We start from the raw sequence: 19,607 nt of genomic DNA, 5'->3' as shown, positions 1-19,607 counted from the left end.
TCTCAGTTAAATCTAAAGCAGCTAACATAAAAATAACTCTTCAGTTAAGTGTGATCTGGATTTCCCCATAACAAGCCCACATTCAAGCATCCGTTCATTTACTTTTATAAACCAAATATTTGTAAAAATGTGTTTGTTAGAAAATATCCGCTTGTATTCCCCGTATATAGATCTAATTTTACTATGTATAGTAAGTAGTCAATGGAAAATGTTGATTAGCTGAAAAGAATTTTACTATAAGAATGTCAGAAGTTAACATTTTTTCTTTGACTTTTTTTTGTTTTTTTTTAGGAAGATTAGCCCTGAGCTAACATCTGTTTCCAATCCTCCTCTTTTTTGCTGAGGAATACTGGCCTTGAGCTAACATCTGTGCCCGTCTTCCTCTACTGTATATGTGGGACGCCTACCACAGCATGGCTTGACAAACAGTGCATAAGTCCACACCCCGGATCCGAACCAGGAAACCCCAGGCTGCCAAAGCAGAATGTGTGAACTTAACTGCTGTGCCACCTGGCCAGCCCCGTTCTTCAACTTGTTTTGTATTCACTTATCTGGTTTATTATTAAACTTGTTTCATACTTACCTGCTTATTTTCTATCACCTACACTAAAATGTAAATTCCCTGAGGGCAAGACATTTTGTCTGGATTGTTTACTTCGACATTCTTAAGGCTTGTAAAAGCAACTAAGAAATAGTAATCACTAAAAAAAAGTGTTGAATAAACTTGTTCATTTTCCAACTTGAAACATATGACCATTTAAAATTTGTTTTCCTACCTTTGGAAATTATTAGTATATCTTCAAGAATTTTTAGTTGACAACTTTACTTTTCCTTATAATTTTATGTATTCTTTGATTATCTTGTCTTACTTCATATTTTATCTCAATATTCTGAATAAATGAATGTAAATAAAATGTATACTGAGACAATCTTGTTAATTGGTATCAACTCTTACACATGTACTTATTTTTTATGCGGACCAGAGGTATGTATTCAAGTTCCCAATTCTTATGCATATGATTTATATATGGTAGAGACCCAATTTTATGTTTTTATATTGACTAAAAAATCCAGCACTAATTATTTAATAGTATCTTATTCCCTACATTAACTGCAATGCAACCCCATATACGTTTTTCATCTATGCTCGTGACTTTGTCTTGTCTGTATTTTTTTTTTCAATTTGTCTGATTTGTCAGTATTCTCATAAGGCTTTTTCTTAATTAGCATCACTTTAGCAAAGATCTTAATATCTTTAGGACAAAGCTTCCACATTTTCTTCTTCTTCAATAGTGATAGACCATTAAACTGGCTTTTGCAGTTTAATGAGCATTTAGGATTCCGCTATGTAAGTTTCACAACAAAACCTGGGATATTAAGCAGAATTGAGTTGAATCTCTAAAATATTTTATGATTAATCAACACCATTATGAAATCCCATAGTCCTATCAAAATCTAGTTCTTTTTGAAAATATTTTTACAAAATTATATAAGTTCCTTATAGATCTTATCTGTTTCTGTTGGATTTACTCATAAGTGCCTTACAGTGTTTCTTTTGTGGTTGTTAATGGTATAAGAAAAAACTTAATTGTTTATATTTATTATTGATTTTTAATACAATAGCTTTTGCAAATTAACGCTACATTTAATTATACTACTATTACTTTTTTCTTTCTTTCTTTCTTGTTTTTTCTGAAGAAGATTCACCCTGAGCTAACATTCATGTCAATCTTCCTCTACTTTTTAGTATGTGGGCCACTAATACAGCAGTGTAGATCCATACCCAGGAACCAAACCCGGGCTGCAGGAGTGGAGCGTGCTCAATTTAACCATAGGCCACTGGGGCTGGCCCATATACTACTATTATTTCTATTAACTGGTCATTAAACTATTTTTTAATTTAGTATGTAGATAAGGATGTCATCAGCAAAAAAATTGTTTAAGTCCCTACCTCTTTATTTTCCTGTGCTGGTCTTAAGTGTGCTGTAGAATCTCCATGACAATATTGAGACGTGGCATTAGTGACCACTTTGCCTTCATGATTTACTAAAGGACTACTAGTATCTTGAAGTTAAAAATGATGTTTGTATGGATCCCAGAATGTATGCTAGAGATTGTATTTATCATGAAAATGTGTTGAATTATAGCAAATGTGCATTCCATCTTAATATAATCATGTTCTTTCTATTTCTTTAATCTTTTATTTGTGGCAAATTGTATTTATTATTTTTCTTCCAATGAAAATTATTATTACTATCCTGAAATAAACTCAATTTGGTCATCTATATTAGTTTTACACACTGTGTGATTTAGTTTGATACTATTTTAGGATTTTGCAACAATTTTCATGAATGAGATTTACTCTTCTTTTTTCTTTCTTAACACATTCTCTTCTAATTTGGACCTCAAGGTAATTTTAGTTTTAGTGAAAGAAGAGAAACTGTTCTTTTTTTTCTGCTACTGTCTAGAAGCATTTTTACAAGTTATAATGATCTCTTTCTTGAAACATCGTTATTTCTCTCCTGTAAAGCTATTTGGCTTCTGTGTTATCCATGTGGGAGGATTTTAAATAACCTACTGATTTCATAACCATTACTCTAGCTTTATTAAACTTTCACAGAATCAACTTTTTCCAATGTTAATTTTATCGTATGTTGCACATAGTAAATAGTAACAGTCTTATTGTTTTCTTTGCTGAAGATCATTGCCTAATAACTATCTCTCATTGATTGAATGGAACATGGATTTACTGACTGAAGTTTTGTTTTTACAAGCAAATATGTAGTGAGAGTTAATATGAGTGATGCTCCTATTAGCTGTTTCCCTCTAGACTGGTTTTGGTTTTCTTCTTCAAAGTGCCCCACCTTTATTATCATTATTATTATTATGACATTCTAAAGACTCCAGCTACTTATTTTTTAAATAAAATTTTTATTTTAGAATAGTCTTAAATTTACAGAAAAATTGTAAAGCTAGTACAGAGAGTTCTCATACACCCTATATCCAGTTTCCCTTATTATTAACAGTTTACATTAGTATGGTGCATTTGTCATAATGAATGAACTAATATGGATACATTATTATTAAACAAAGAACATATTTTATTCAGATTTCTTTCACTTTTACCTAATGTCCTTTTTCTACTCCATTATCTCATCCAGAATACATGTTACATTTAGTCATCATGTCTCTTTAGGTTGTGACAGGTTCCTTATTATTTTTTAATGAAAGTGAAATTATGAGTAGCTAAAAATCAAAACATTAAGATATTAGTTGATTATGTTTCCATTATGGTATGAAATTTGGTGCTATTATTCTGACTAATAAAGAGGGAATGATATAATGTGCTGTCCACAAGGAAAAAGGAGGAAAACGTCCTCTTTAGGAACAGAGATGGATCTGCGGCACCCACATATATTGTAAATGAAATAATATTGGCCATAAATTGGTAATTATTTAAGTTACGCATATTATAGTTCATCATAGAAGTCTTTATTTTGTATACACTTTATATTTTCATATTTAAAAGTTCATGTATATACAAGCAAATATATATACACATATATGTATTTATGTGTGTGTATATAAATACGTATGTGCGTATATATGCAAAATATCTCTCTTAGCCCATACTTACATAATACAGCATAATTGATTCCACTTAAATTTATGATAGCATATGCACAGGATGATTAAGAAATTTATGTAATTTTCTTCTGTTTTTTCCACACTGTTCTTACAACCATATTTTATAGTTTTTGATTCAGAAAGCGATTATGTAATCCTATCATGTGTTTTTCAAAACTCTAGGAAACTTCTGATCACTGAATTCCTCATTTCCAAGTCATAAAATGATGTTAGGATCTAACATTTATTTCACCAATTAGCATAATTTTCTGTGTAGTTATTGGTGGAAGTACTGTGGTTTGTGCTTTGCTTTTTCAACAGGAAGATAAAGTCAGAATAGTATTTGTCATAGCTTTGTCAAGGATCGAAATGACTGCACGTCTCTAGTTTCAGTTCTAACTTGGGAACTCAAGACATATCTAAATATTCCAGTTGTATAGGAAGCTTTCATCCACAAGAAGCAGGACCTTCTTTCTCTGATCAGGTGTGTGTCTGTGTGTTAGTGTGTGTGTGTGTGTTTCTAACAACTGTTAAGAAATGAGGAACGCTTGAGGTTTCAACCTCAAGAAAGTTTCTAAAAATATATACATTATAAGGCATTTCTAATTGTTTTTTAAGTGTTTGAATAGAATTACTGAGAGTAAAGAATGCTTATTTCTTCTGAGCTATACTTTTCTTCACTTTGTTCACTGATAGGTAATTAGGATATACTTATTGAAGAATCAGAAGTTAAGATGTTGCTATTAGATAGAAACTAGAAGAATTAATCGTTACATTTAGGATTAGAGAACTGAATTTCAATTTGAATTCTCACACTTACGAGTTTTCTGCTCTGTGCAAAGCACTTACCTTCTATGATATACAGCTTTATTTGCAAAATGAAACAAATTATATGTTTCTTTCAACTATTATTACCAAATATGAAAGAGCTTTGAGTTTTAAGTCTAAGCACTATGCAAAATTACTAAATAGCTATTTTTTTCTAAGAGCTCTGCTAGGCACTTTAAGATATTACTATATAAACAAGTGTGAGATTATTTTTGTTAATGATGATAGTGATGATAACTTGTGAATAATAATGAGGAGGATATGGACAGAAGTTGAGTTAAAATGTACTAGGAAAAACATTTAGCAAAAATTCTTATGTCTTACCCAGAATACTTTGAAGAGAAAGCAATTATCACCAAATGAAATAAAACAACTATAAATAGAAAATTATGTGTGTTACTCAATATAAACAATGGAAAACATTTTTGACTAAGTATCTTAAAGGTAGGTGAGTTAAAAACACCCATGATCTATTTTTGACATTTTTGAAATAATTGTTTATTATTTTATAACCAAGGGAAATAAAAATATTAATTTTACCTTACTTTATATGAATTCTCATTTCTATTCTTTCCTTTTCTATATACACATAGGGGAAATTTTTCTATATTCTCACTTTTCCAATCAAAATACGTCATCTCATCATAAGGAAAGAAAACAGAAAAAAGTAAATGCTCAATTTTATTTTATTTAGGAATCCTTTGTAAAATTAATGACTTCGGATTTATCTCCGGAGTGGACGAGCAATCATAATTATATGATGGGGTCGGTCCGAGATCGGTGGGCCCATCACAGCACAGGTATGTATTTACACATAAATATGTAGTTTGGCCTGTGTACTATTTTAAGATACCCAGAATTTCCTACAACCGTATAAGGCATAGGAAAAAAATTTACTTTGGTTCACTTATGTTTATGTTCATTTCATGTTATGTTTATATCATAATTTATATTTTAAATCAAATCTTCAAAAACTAGAAAACTTGTTTCCCCTTCATTTCATTAACTACCTAAAGTATAGTCTTGCATAATTTGAGGCAACCTGAAATAGGAACAGCATTAGGATTTGGAGTTAGAAGTCAACTTCACTCAAACTTTTACCATTCTCTAGCTTTGAGATCTAAGGAAATCCCCAGCCTCTATGCACTTAAGTTTCCTTTTCTATCAAATAGAGATGAAAAATGTACCATATTTACCTTAGTGGAAGTATATTATTTTCAAATCAAGTGACATATATTTGAAAGTGCTTCTTAAACTAAAAGTATTATAAATTACTCACAGTTGGTAGTATTATATTAATTAAGCACTATGATTTTAGCTGCTTCTAAGATTCAATTTCTTTATCCACAAAAGAATATCTATCCTCTTCACATGTTTAATAATTAAATTACATGTTGTATATACAAAAAATGCTTAGTTTAGTTTTAGGAGTAAAAGGTAATTAGTATTATCATTTCATTTATAAAAGGCTTTTACATATTCAGTAATGATTGTAATTTCAAGAAGAGATCAAAAATGGTTTTTTACTTGTTTTGTTAGAGGCAGCATTTTTTATTTGTCTTTATCCTAAAATTTTACACCATAGCATTTTATTCATCTTATGTTCTTCGCTATAAAAAACAAATTAGACACACTAGCATTTACTAAATGTTTACTATGTGATTGATGTTATTAATACTAAATTCATATTTTTTTTTTTCACTTTTTAAAAATCCATACCTGGTTGTGTTGATATCCTTTGTTCTTCTTTCTTTCTTTTTGCAATTTGTGAAGTTATTATCTTACTAAATGTGGCTCTATGAATTAAACACATGTCTAACTCCCTAGGCCTGTGTCTTTTTCGTTAGGTGTCTTTATTTTAATATTAGATTTCATTGCACATTAAGAATTAACGTATTTTAATAGTACATAGGATCTTGCTAAAGATATTTTGCCATAGAATAAATATAATTTTATTTATATTATAAAGTGTAAAAATTATAATAAGCAATGTAAAACAAAAGTGACTTGATTTCATACTTTAAAAAGGATATGAATGGAAATGGCAAGTTAAATTGTAAAAATTTATAACCCAAGCAGCAGAAAGGTCGTGACTCATATTGGCTTGAATTGTTTTTCTCCAGAGATGAGTGAATGCCATAATTATAACTTTGAGCTGGCAAAGACTAGTACTTCTACACAATGGGAAAAGAGAAGACTTACATTAACCACAAGCAAATGTGGAGAAAATTGTAAGTCCTATGTTCCATTTGCTTCTTTTCTCAGTGTACTGAGGTGAATCTTGGAAACTATGTGATCAAATCAGTGATAAACATTCAGTTTATTTTACTTTGATGAGGAAAGCAGAAATGAGATTGTCTAATATAATATTGGAATGCATAATAGAATTAGCAGAAACTGTTGAGTTGAGGATTTTTTCATGCCATAAAAACAGTCAGATTACCATAATAATGAGTGAGACAGCTGTTTCTAAGGGATCACTGAAGAACTAACTTTAAGAAGAAGTAAATAGAAAAGGAAAACAGAGAAGGCATACCAAATATCCTTCAGAGTTATGTTCTTAAACAGTATGGAAGCGAGGACTTGTTTGCTATTCACAGAAATGTTTCTATTGGTGGTGAAGAAGATATGCTTTCTTTTATCAAGCCAGAATATCATTGAAAATAAAACGTGAAATAGCTTGCACAAAAAGGGAAACAATAGACTACTTTCACCTATGAATTTTGATTAAATGTTAAAAAATAAATGATTATCGAAAGATCACTTTACAAAAGTTAATTATAGGAAAGAAATGTGCTATAGATAATAATTAAAGGGGAAAGATTGTATGATTATATATATAATGTTGAAAAGGTTTTGGATAACAATCAATATGAATTCGTAATTAAAAACAATTTAATTTTTAAAACCTATAAAACATAAATATTGCCTTTAAGATATGTATATATATTCAAAAGCTATCATTATGTTTATTGGTAAATGCTAGAAGCATTTTCATTATAGTTAGAAAAAGGCAAGAATTTTTACTATTATTACTATTAAGTAATATTGATTGTTCTGCTGGTGCTAACCAACAGGAATAATCAAGAAAAGGAAAAAAGTAAATGATATGAAATTAGGAAATCTGATATGTGGACTTGATTATAAATAAGATATAAAAATTAATTGTCTTACTAACTACAAAAGCAAGAAAAATGTGATGAAAAAAATTCTCTAAGACCAAAAATCAGAAAAATACACATAAAATTTTAAAATAAAAGTCCTAGAAATAAATTTATTAATTTAAAGTTGTGCTGACAAACATAAAATAAGATAGGCATATCTTTTATTCAAAGATAAAAACAACATTTTAAAGATGTAAATTATCTTTATATGGTTATACATTTAATGGAATTCTATTGAAAGACCAATGTACTATATTTTAAATGTGACTGGTTCTTGAAAAATAAAGTTAAAATTTTAAAAATAATATTGCGTATCAGATTTATGCATTTAAAAATATGAATAATACTGCAGGGGAAGGTGTGCACAAACAGGTGTTCAAATTAGATTTTGGTAGACATTTTGGACTGATATTTTCAATCATTACAAAAATTATAAGTGCAAATGCCCTTTAACTCAGCAATTAGCCTTTCAGGAATATCTTCTAACAAGGTACTGAAAATATTATTCATATCAGTACATATAAGAGCAAAAACTAAGACAAAACTTAAATACGCATGGAAAAAAATTAAAAGTCTGTCAATTATTAGATTTCTTTCACTTCCCAATGAAACACAATGCAAGTAGGTATTTATGCAAATTTGACAACAACTTTACAAGATATGATATGAAAGAATCACTAGGATATTTTCTTAAGTGAAAAAAATCACAGAATGTTTTCTATAATTTCTTACATATGTGTTCATAAAAGAGGTTGAGGGAATTGTCCATACTAATGTATCTGCATGGAAAATTTTACAAACTGATAACCATGATTTTTATGCAAGGGGAGAGACGGGGGAACTTTTGGAAAGGAATAGGAGGGAATACTACATTTTTATACTATTATTTTTTAATCCTTTATAAAGTATTTGTGTTACCTATTCTGAGAAAAATAATTCAGGAAAAGGCACTGATATCACCCCCTACCATAAAAAAAACCTTTCATATTTATATTAAACATGAAGATGCCAGAACCCTTTACTCTTCTTTTCTCACCTTTCTCACTATTTTTTCTTTGACAGCATCTCCATTTTTCCTTGCCCGTTCCATTGCTGTAGCTATGGCGATCCGTTTCATTGTAATGGTAATGATATGCAGTGCCGTAATCATAAATTGTAAGTCATAACCGAGAAGTAGATAGCAGCATTGTTGGTCTAATGATTGTAATGCATTACCCTGATTAGTATTCAGAAGTACAGGAACATAAAATAGCAATATTGAATGTGTCTTTATATTTTTGCTATTAGTCTACAAATTTGTCAACTACTTTTGTTTAGACTATAAGTTACTAACAACACAAACCCTTTTAACAATTATGATTACTTTAATAGCATTATTCAATCAAGAAGCTCCAATTTCTTTGAAAAGTAAGTGAAAATTTTCTAATTTTGAAGCACCAGTTGCATACACTTATATATGTTGGGTATAGGCGTGCATCCAATAGTGCTAACAAGACTATTTGAAAATGATTAATTCTTGTCCATATTTAACTATTTTTTATTATTTATTTTTTAACAGTAAGAGATTACTTGTATAAAGTAGAGGAACTTATTTTCGGCATCTCTTTCTCTCTATATGAATGTGTAGAGACATGTCATTGGATATGACCATAATGGTTTCATTATCTGGAAGTTTAGAGTTAGAATAGAAAAAGTATTTAACCTGTCTAGAAAAAAATCTGCTATAACGTTCAAACTCTGCAGAATCAACAAGATATTCTCCCTTTCTAGAAAGTTACTGTGGCCCATGTCCTAAAAACTGGATATGTTACAGAAATAACTGCTACCAATTTTCTAATGAGAGCAAAAGCTGGACCCAGAGTCAAGCTTCTTGTATGTCTCAAAATTCCAGTCTCCTGAAGATTTACAGCAGAGAGGACCAGGTTTAGTATCTGTTTTAATTTCTTTACCTATATTTAGTCTTGGCAACTCACTGACACATGAACTTGAAATATAAGAGAGGGACTAAGACTCAGAAAGACCAACCCCAAATCTTTCTGCATTAAAAATAAGAAAGCACAGAGACTGCAGGTATTATGTATGTGTTGTTTAAGTCAAAATTATGCTAGAGAACAGAATGCATTTTCTCCAAGTGTAGGAAAAAATGTTTAAATGATTATGACCTTGCATTTACTAAAATTCTTAACAGTGATTTTATGTGTGGTTTCAAACAGGATTTCTTTAGATTGCTGAAGTCATATCATTGGCTGGGACTAGTACAAAATCCAGCAAATGGATCTTGGCAGTGGGAAGACGGCTCCATTCTCTCACCCAACCAGTAAGTCTGTACCAATAGGTCTCTGTTTGTGAATTTGTCCCTAAGATACACCTATGATCATCCAACTATCATATTTTTCTTCACACAACACCAAGGTGTTCTCGTAATCTAATAGATTCAGCAAAAAATTCTTAGGGCCTAAATTTAGGAGATCATGGAGCAGAGCACCTAATACCAATAATAATGAGTAACATTAGTTGTTTGCTATATGCTAAGTACTGTGCAAGACAGGTCTAATACTATGCTCATTTTATAGATAAGGAGACCAAATCAGAGAAGTTAAGTATCACATATATTCTTTTTTGAAGTTACTACCAGATTTACTGAGATATAATTGATTCAATAAACTGCGCATATTTAAAGGATACAATTTGATAAATTTTGACAAATATAAACATCCACAAAACCATTAATAATACCTAGATAATTAGCATGTTTATCACCTGCAAAACTTTCCCTTCACATCTTTGTAATCCCTCCTTCATTCGCTTTCCTACCTACCTCTTTCTGTCTCCAGGCAACTAATCTGCTTTCTGTCACTAGAGATTAGTTTGCAATTTGTAGAATTTAATATAAATGAATTCCTACAGTGTGTAGTGTTTTTGTGTCTGGCTTTTTCACTCGGCATAATTATTTTGAAATTCAGCCGACTCATAGCATGTATCAAGAGTTAATTTCTTTTTGTTTTTGAGAGGTATTCCATTAATGGGTGTGCACAATCTGTTTATCCTTTCATCTTCATCTGTTAATGGATATTTGGATAATTCCAAGTTGTTGACTATTACAAATAAAGATGCTTGCTGTGAACATTTGTGTACAAGTCTTTGTACGAACATGGGCTTTTTTTTCCTTCCTACATAATTACCTAGGAGTGGAACGGTTGGGTCATGTGATAGATATATGTGTAACATTTTAAGAAACTGTCAAACTATTATTCAAAGTAGTTGCGCAATTTCACATTCCCACTAGCAGTGTGTGAGAGTTCTAGTTCTTCTACATTCTGGTCAACACTTGTTTTGGTCAGTCTCTTAAATGCTGGCCATTCTAACACGTGTGCAGCCAGTCCTGGTGATCTAGTGGTGAAGATTTAACACTCTCACCGCTGCAGCCTGGGTTCATTTGCTCGTAGAGAACCACATCACCCGTCTGTTGATTGTCATACTATGGTGGTTGCGTGTTGCTGTGGTGCTGAAAAGCTATGCTACTGGTATTTCAGATACTATCAGGGTCACCTTTGGTAGACAGGTTTCAGCAGAGCTTCCAGACTAGACAGACTAGGAGGAAGGACCTGGCCACCCATTTCCAAAAATAATGGCCATGAAAACCCTATCAATGGTAGCGGGGCACTGGCTGATATAGTACTGGAAAATGAAAGGATGATGCCACAAAAAAGACTGGGCAGGGCTCTGCTCTGCTCGACACAAAGCACTCATAGAGCTAATGAATATAGCTTTAATCCTTTGGATGAATGCTAGGGTAGCTCTTGACAAATGTCATTTCTGTCACTTGGAAGATCTGGTCTATTACTACACTGGTTAGTAATTTCTTTGTTCTGGCACAAAGATCAGCAACAAAACTTAAGTGGTTTGTCTCTTTTCTTTCAGTCTCATGATATCACAGGTGAAGCAGAAGCTCATTTTTAATTCTTTATTTCAAAAATATTTTACTTATTTGAATCTCTGTCTTTAATAAGTCATAAAAACATCAATTTTTTTATTTTTTTATTGCAGTAACATTGGATTATAACATTATATAGTTTTCAGATGTACATCATAATATATTTTGAATTCTGTGTAGATTACATCATGCTCACCACCCAAAAACTAATTATAGCCCATCACCACATATGTGGGCCTAATCATCCCTTTTGCTTTCCCCTGTCCCAACATCAGCGTAAATGTTAGGTTAATTAAGGCTTCCTCTCTGTCAAACACAGTTTTAAGCACTTCATATGTATCTTCTCATTAAAAACTCTATTAATCCTACTCTTAAAAACCCTATTAACAAATATTACTTTTAGCCTAATTTTGCTGATAAGGAATAGTCTTAGAATGTATAATACTCTACTAAGCTATAAAATTAGTAATAATTGCAGCAGGATTCAACCATATGACTTTCTGACTCTCCAACCAGAATCATCATAATTATCATAATTACAGAATTAAATGACTAAAAACAAAACTCTCTTCATTGACTTTCAAATTTACTTTGCTATTTTAATGGTTAGCAGTGAGAAATGCACAACCCTTTACTGTCATATATTCCTTTCAAGTTTCTCCTTATATTTGTTGCAACAGGGACTACATATCTTTCTACATAATTGTGTATTTGGAATTTGGAGGTCCCAGTACACCTTAGAATTGATGTGGAATAGCTTCATTTCTGTATGGCTTGAGATTTTATTTTTGACAAAAAAGAGTTTATTCTCTAGGAATATTGGTAAAATTTTTATCACCTTATCTTAATATTTCTCATTCTACAAACACAAAAGTTCCTTTTGGAAGCAAAACTACTAACATACTAAATTTCTGTTTATTTACACATTTAATAAATATTTGTTGAGTGCTACTCAATTTCCAAGAAGTATGCAGAGTTAAGCATGGAGATGAACAGGACATTCAAGAGCTTCACACCTCACACCTCAGTCAGAGGTATGGTTATAAACAAATAAGTATAATCCAGTGTAATTAGTACTCTGGCAGAAATGTGATGAGAGTTGTGTGGGAAAACAGACATAAAAATTGAAAAGACCCATTTGAAAAATGAGATTAGAAAGAATGAGGCTCTAGTGTGCATAGATTGAGACCAACTAAGAGTGACTCCTAAAAATCCATTAATTTTTCTCCTCTAGTGGCTAGTTGTTTCTATAAGGACAGAGTTCATTTTCTTATCCTTTTTAATACATAAACTTATCAGACTTTGGTCCATTTTTTGTTTATCAGTTTCACATTGATGTAGCCTCATCATTCTTTCCTCAGACTTCTATTTCCCACCTGTTTCTAGCATGAAACAACTCTAAATTTATTATATTAATTATGTAACTGCAAAATACTCAAGATCCCCGGGCAAAATAGATATACAGATATAACTATCTCACATGGAATGCCTAAGCATACACATACAAATATATACACATATGCTTAAGTATGTGTAAATACATTAGAGAATTGAACAATTTATTTTATTTCCTTACCAAGTAAAATTCCATAAATCTTAGGAAGATTGTTATTTTTGCACAAAACACATCTGTTGACTTCTAAATTGAATTCTGAATTCATTTCTAATCTAAATATTTGTTTTAAAAATCATTTTAAAGCTAAAGCTTTCATTTCACTTAGTTACTTATATCAAGAGATTCCAGATTTTCTAAGTTGAATAATTTACAATGTATAAAAAATAGTGGCACATAATTTATAATAGAATGTAATTTTTACTTTTATTATCTGAGTTGGCTATATTTTGCATATCAGTGAATAAGAAAGACCAGACATGGTCCTAAAATCTCCTGAAATGATATTATTTTAGTACCTATATCTAAAATATTATTTTATTTTTGTATTTCTGCATTAATGAGGTCATGAATGTAATTTGTCCTTCTTTCTAATCTAGACTAACAATGGTTGAAATGCAGAATGGAACCTGTGCAGTTTATGGCTCAAGTTTTAAAGCTTATACAGAAAACTGTTTAACTCCAAACACATACATCTGCATGCAGAGGATTTTATAAAATACAAAGGAGACAAAGACAAAAAGCCATTCTCTGAGTGTTCTCCATGAAGAAAACTTCCAGAAGAAAATTCCACCAATGTTTATTGAGTTATTTTTCCACCTATGACACACAACAGACAATAACCTTACAGGGACTGATGGCCAACAATTAAAGAATTTAGCTTCGATAACAATATTTTGTTTAATTTTTTAAATTTTTGAGTAATGGACAGATTCATTTTTAAATTTATTAAACTTGATATCTGGGTTCAAACTAAATTTTAAACTATGATTTTACTAAATATGCACACATATTAAACTAATAAGGCTTTTAGAACTTTTTCAACTCAAAACATTTGAAAGTTAAACTTAAAGCTAAGTGAAGGGTATATGAGGGTTCATTAAATTGGCTGTATTTGAAATTTTTCAAAATAAAAGTTGAAAAATCAAGAAATACACTCTCAAAGTTTCAGAAGGTCATTACTAATTTAGTATAGCACATGATATATTTGGCAGAAATCAAATTACTTCTTGCAATAAGAATATGGCACTCACTGCTATGAAACACAGAGAAATGAGAATCAAGTTTGGGGAAGACTTACCAGGGTTCTGGGAAAAAAATAACAACTGAGTTGAAACCTGTGGAACGACTAGAAATTGTCTGGGCAAATTATTGGAGTAACAGAGTTCTCGGCAAATGAAATAACACTTGCAAATGTTCAGAAGTTGGAAGAGTCTGTGACTCTAAAGAAAGCCAGTTTGATGGGAGCAGAATGAGACAAGAGAGGAGCATAGTAAGTGGTAGAGAAACAAGCAGAGGTTAAATTATTCAGGGCTTTATATACTTTATTAATAATTTTGGATTTTATTCTAAGTGTAGTTGCCATTTGTGTGCTTTTTGAAGATGTGGGTTGAACAGCATTTTAGGGGGAAATTTGTATACAATGCCATGGAGAAAGTTGTTTATTTTCTACATAGTCAATCAAGGGTCAAGGAATGTGTTGATCCAAATTAATTTTTAAATTATTGTGCAGAGTTGTAATATGCACCACTCAATTAACAAAATTTAACATTTAGTCACATTTGCTTTAAAATTTTATTACTGAATATTTAAGACATAGAAAACATTCCAAAAAAGCACATAGATTTGCTTTGAAAAAGTAAAGCAACATAAACGGGGCTATGCTTCTTTTTCTGGAAATGAGGAAGAGAAGATAGGCTGATATTAGGTCCCACTGAAAATAACCAAATAAGTTTCATAACATTATTGTACAATATATTATAGCTTGGGGAAACATTGCTGAACCAATAAGAAGGTAACAATTTTGCAGAATCTCAGAATTCAGTGAAAATTGGAATGCCAAGAGAAAAGCAATCACAGAAATTGGCTTTCATTCTGAGAGTTTATAGTAAACTTGGGGAAACTTACTTTCTGTTTTGATGGTTGTCACGGAGAACTGGGAACACAAGACAAAGCTGAGGGGCCACCTACCCTAAAGGGTTAAATTACAAGTGCTCTTCCTGAAACTGGGACCCTCAAAGGCTACAATCTCACATAAGAAATAACAAATAAAGCCTACAATTCAGGAAATAGTAATGGGGACCCAAGCAAATCTGTGTATGTCACCCTAAAATATGCCTCTTTGACATAATTATTTTGAGCTGAAGAAAAGAAGCAGCTTGAAATCACTGTCTCAAAGAGTTATCTGCACCCCGGTGTTCATTGCATTAATATTCACAAAGCTAAGACATGGAAACATGTGTCCACAGACAGATGAACAGATAAAGAAAATTTCATACATACAAATAATAGCCAAAAAAGGGAAGGGAATCCTGCCATTTGTGACAACATAGATGAACCTGGAGGATATCGTGATAAGTGAAATAAACCAGACACAGAAAGACAAATACCGTATAATCTCACTTATAAATGGAATGTAAAAAAGCCAAATTCACAGAAACAGAGAGGAGAATAGTGGTTACCAGGGGCTGGGTGTTGGGAGAAACGGGGAGATGTTGGTCAAAGGGTACAAACACTCAATTATAAAATGAGCAAGTTCTAGAGATCTAATGTGCAGCATGGTGGCGATGGTTAGCAATACTGAACGGCAGTCTTGAAAGTTGCTAAGAGAGCACATCTGAAATGTTTTCACCACTATAACAAAAAAAAGGTAATTATGTGAAGTGATAGATGTGTTAAACAATCTTATTGTGGTAATCATTTTGCAATATATACATTGTCCACCTTAAACTTGCACAATGTTATATGTCAATTATATCAATAAACCTGAGGGGGAAAAAGCCTATCAGTGGTTTCCTTTTATCACACACACACACACACAAAAAGCAGTGAACACAGGAAATGGTCTCTCTACCTTTCTGTTTTTCTGCCTAAGGGCAAGATATAAATTCTCCTTTTACTGCAGACAGACTCCTATCAGCCCAGGAATCTGCAAACAAACCTTACTCCATTACTTTCCTCCCACATATTTACCTTCCCACAATTTGCCACCTTTGGAAGCTTAAAATTGCTTGTCTTTGTCCTATCACCTCTACAGATTGTTCTTTGTCTTGTTCTTTGTTGAAGATACTATATGAGCTGCATCTCTAAGCCTCTCCTTTGAGTTACTCTTTGTTTTAGGTTTTTCCCAAGTGACATGGACTGCATGTGTTAATAAACTTTTTCTCTTGTTAATTGGTCTTTTTGCTAAGGAGACCCACCTGAAAGCCTAAGATGAGTAGAGGTAAAGTTTTGCCTTTCCTGCACTAGTCTTGACCTCTGAAAAGATGGAGGAGAAAATAAAACCCTCCTTTGAGCATTCATAACCACCAATGAGCCCTCATTTAAGCTTACAGCCTAAAGCCTGCCTAACAACAAAATCCAAAAGTGTTGCATTCAGAAATGTTACATTCAAAAATGTATCTAAAGTAGTTCCACAGCAATAATGATCAGCCTACTAACAATACTAGTACTTTTTGAAGGAAAGCAACTTCAACTCACTTTTTAAAAAATTTTGACAAATAACTTTCCAAATTTCTTGGATACAAAGACAAATATCATGAGAGAGAGAGAGAATGAGAGAAACGGGAGAGAGGAAGAGAAAGGAAGAGCCGGGGGGGAAGGATATGATAGTTTAATTTAAGTAATCTAGCTAAAAGGTGTACAATAATCTTTTGTACTACTTTTTCAGGCTTTTTGTAAGTGTGAAATAAAAAGCCAAAATAAACAAACAAAAAGCCCCCTGAAGTCATCCTTGAAGCTTCTCTTTCTCTTATACTCTGCATCCAACACATCAGTAAATCTGATTAGTGTATATATAAATATACATATACATACACATACAAGTCTATATATGTACACATATGTATATGTATATATATTTATATACACATATATGTATACACACACATACATAATATCATATACACACACACATGCATACATCAGAGCTGTCATTTATCACCTCCATTACATCAGGTCTGCTGCTATTGATGAATTGCAGGTTTGATTTTTCTTAAGTATTTTTATTTTACCTTAATCTTTGAAAAATAGTCTTACTGAATGCAAAATATTATTTTGGCAGCTATTTTTGTTTGTCATTTTCAAAGTGAAATGCCATCAAATTCTTCCTTCCATTGTTTCTATTAAGAGGTTCACTGCCTGGCTTATTGTTTTTGCTCTCTTTTTCTGGCTACTTATTAACATTTTCTCTTCATCTTTGTGTTCAGCATTTTGACTATGATATGCCTTGGTTTATGTTTATCCTGTCCTGAGTTCTCCAGGTTTTGTTTTGTTTTTTTGTCCCATTCATTCTCCACTCTCATTCCATGATTCCAGTTGCACATGCATATGTCCTGTTGATTATGTAACACATTTTATTCATCCATTTATCTGCTTTTATTTTTCTACTTTGTTTTGTTTCTATACTTCAGTTCATGTTTTTTATACTGACCAGTCTTTGAGTTCATCAATACTACATTTTTTTGTTTCAATCTGCTATTTAACCTAGCCATGGAATTCTTAATTTCAGGTATGACAGCTTTTCAGTTTTATAATATCCATTTGTTGGGGTTTTTTTTACATTCATTTTTTCTGGTGAAATTCTTAACTATAACATCTATTTTACCTATTTTTCTATAATTCTTGAATACATTTATCAGTTAATTTAAAGTTTTGGTCTGTTAATCCCATGTATGGATAATTTGTGTATCTGAATCTCTTGTGTGTGTGTTATTCTTGATTATTGATAATATTTTCTTGCTTTTTTAAAAGTCGTGTAATTTTTGTCTGTTAGATGTCAGGTCTTGTGTATAAAAGAACCACAGAGGTCTAGATGAAAGTTATCTCCCACCAGAAAGCCTTCTCTCTTTTAATTTTCTTTTAAGTGGATAGTGTGGGGATGAAATCGCTTTAATGAGGGAATTAGAGGGTAAATTAGTAGTTTTCATAACACTGAGTTCCTCCAGCCCTGTAATCGATAAGAAATTCAGTTCTTCCCTTGAGTTATTTTCATTTTGATTATTTGACATCTTACCAGACACAGCATCAAAGTTTGGCAAATATCTTGAGGGTGATAACAGCCACGTATTTAAGATCCCACCATTCTCCAGTTTTGTCATTTTTTTCTGTTGTGAACAGTAAAATCACAACTAGTTTTTCTGTCCTGAGGTCATGGCCATCTGCCAAGGGACAAACTTGGTGTCTTAGCTGATGAGGATTATTTTAGGCTGAAGGGGGGATGACCTTATCTCTAGAAACTCTTAATGGGGACGGCAAGGATTTAAGTCTTGTTTATTGTGCTTGTCTGGTAACCTCACGAAGCTGACTCCCCCCACCACCAACATCCTCTGGGAAGCACAGGACATCCTGACTTAATCTGGTCTGATTCTTATCTAAAGTTATAGGACCACCCAATAACCAGACTCCACCTGCACTGATACCATTTTAATGACTTTTTTTACATATTCTTCCCTTTGTCTTGTAAAGAGATAACTCACATACCTATGCTTTAAATTTAGCCCTACCCTCAACCCATGTTTGCAGCAGCAGCAGCAGCAGCAGCAGCTCTGACTGCCCATGGGTCCTGTCCCCATGCCTGTAGCAGCAGCTCTTTACTGCCCATAGGTCCTGTTCCCATGCTATTCCACACTATTCTCTAAATAAAAGAGCACTATGCCAGACCTTGAGAGTCCAAGAAATCTTTCTTTCTACTCTTTAGCTCACCGACCCCTCATCATTAGCTTTTATCTATTCTTAGAATCAGTCACTGTCACTGGGCGTGACTGCACTGTAGATCTCTACTATCAGTTCACCATTCCATCCTTGGCTTTCATATACTGTTATTTGTTTGTTCGTTCATTTAAGGCCCCTTCTTCTGGCTAGTCTGTTAAAGACTAAAAACCAGAAAACTTTGGGAGGTTATTTTTTTTTTTTTCAGAATCTTTTCACTTTGTTTCACAGTCCTCTCTCTGTTTTGTCTCAGAATTTAGCAAGTGGCTTGTGGAAAAAGTGACGATTTGAGAACCTTCAAATCTCCAGTATTGTCACTCTAGTCCACGTCACTCCTAAAAGCTTTGTCAGTTTTTCTTTCCTCGGACATAGATTTTTCTGCCTTGGCCAAGCTCTGATCCACAAAAAACAGTAACAACAGTGACAGATTGCTAACTTGGGATCCCTACTCTGGAATTTAAGCTAATTTAGTAATCATTCCATAGGTCTTTGATTCCTTAAAAGATGCATTTTAAAAACTTTTAAAAAGATCCTTCTTTTCCTGTTTTGACTTTTCTTTGTCTACTATGTTTTATTTGGAAGTAGAAATGTTATTTATTGAGTCCCTGCTTTACATTACCAATATTTTCCTTTATCTCATTGAGGGATTTCTTGAAATGTCTATTTTAAATGTTTGTTAAATCTGTGCTGTTAATCTTATCATATGAAATAGAAATTTTATTGTGCTATATTT

The 19,607-nt window shown here is 32.1% G+C and overlaps 1 protein-coding gene across 1 annotated transcript; it reads left to right on the top strand.

The window, feature by feature from the left end:
- Positions 1–3,935: 3,935 nt before the first annotated feature.
- Positions 3,936–13,923, top strand: KLRK1 (killer cell lectin like receptor K1). The gene is made up of 8 exons (XM_014850916.3): positions 3,936–4,111; positions 5,150–5,255; positions 6,579–6,686; positions 8,682–8,774; positions 8,991–9,026; positions 9,390–9,541; positions 9,833–9,936; positions 13,546–13,923. The coding sequence occupies exons 2-8, from the start codon at positions 5,168–5,170 to the stop codon at positions 13,661–13,663; spliced, it is 699 nt and encodes a 232-aa protein (XP_014706402.1). The 5' UTR covers positions 3,936–4,111; positions 5,150–5,167; the 3' UTR covers positions 13,664–13,923.
- The last annotated feature ends 5,684 nt before the right edge of the window (positions 13,924–19,607 follow it).

Source organism: Equus asinus, chromosome 22 (assembly GCF_041296235.1).
Source record: "Equus asinus isolate D_3611 breed Donkey chromosome 22, EquAss-T2T_v2, whole genome shotgun sequence".
In the NCBI taxonomy this organism is placed as follows: domain Eukaryota; kingdom Metazoa; phylum Chordata; class Mammalia; order Perissodactyla; family Equidae; genus Equus; species Equus asinus.
This window is presented reverse-complemented; position numbering and strand designations above follow the sequence as displayed.

What these genes read in the sequence shown, in the direction of transcription:
- KLRK1 (XM_014850916.3), top strand. Translation starts at nt 5,168, where the DNA reads ATGACTTCGGATTTATCTCCGGAGTGGACGAGCAATCATAATTATATG. An exon ending in GTGGGCCCATCACAGCACAG is followed by an intron (nt 5,256 to 6,578) that starts GTATGTATTTAC and finishes GTTTTTCTCCAG; the next exon opens with AGATGAGTGAATGCCATAAT. An exon ending in CAGTGCCGTAATCATAAATT is followed by an intron (nt 8,775 to 8,990) that starts GTAAGTCATAAC and finishes TTACTTTAATAG; the next exon opens with CATTATTCAATCAAGAAGCT.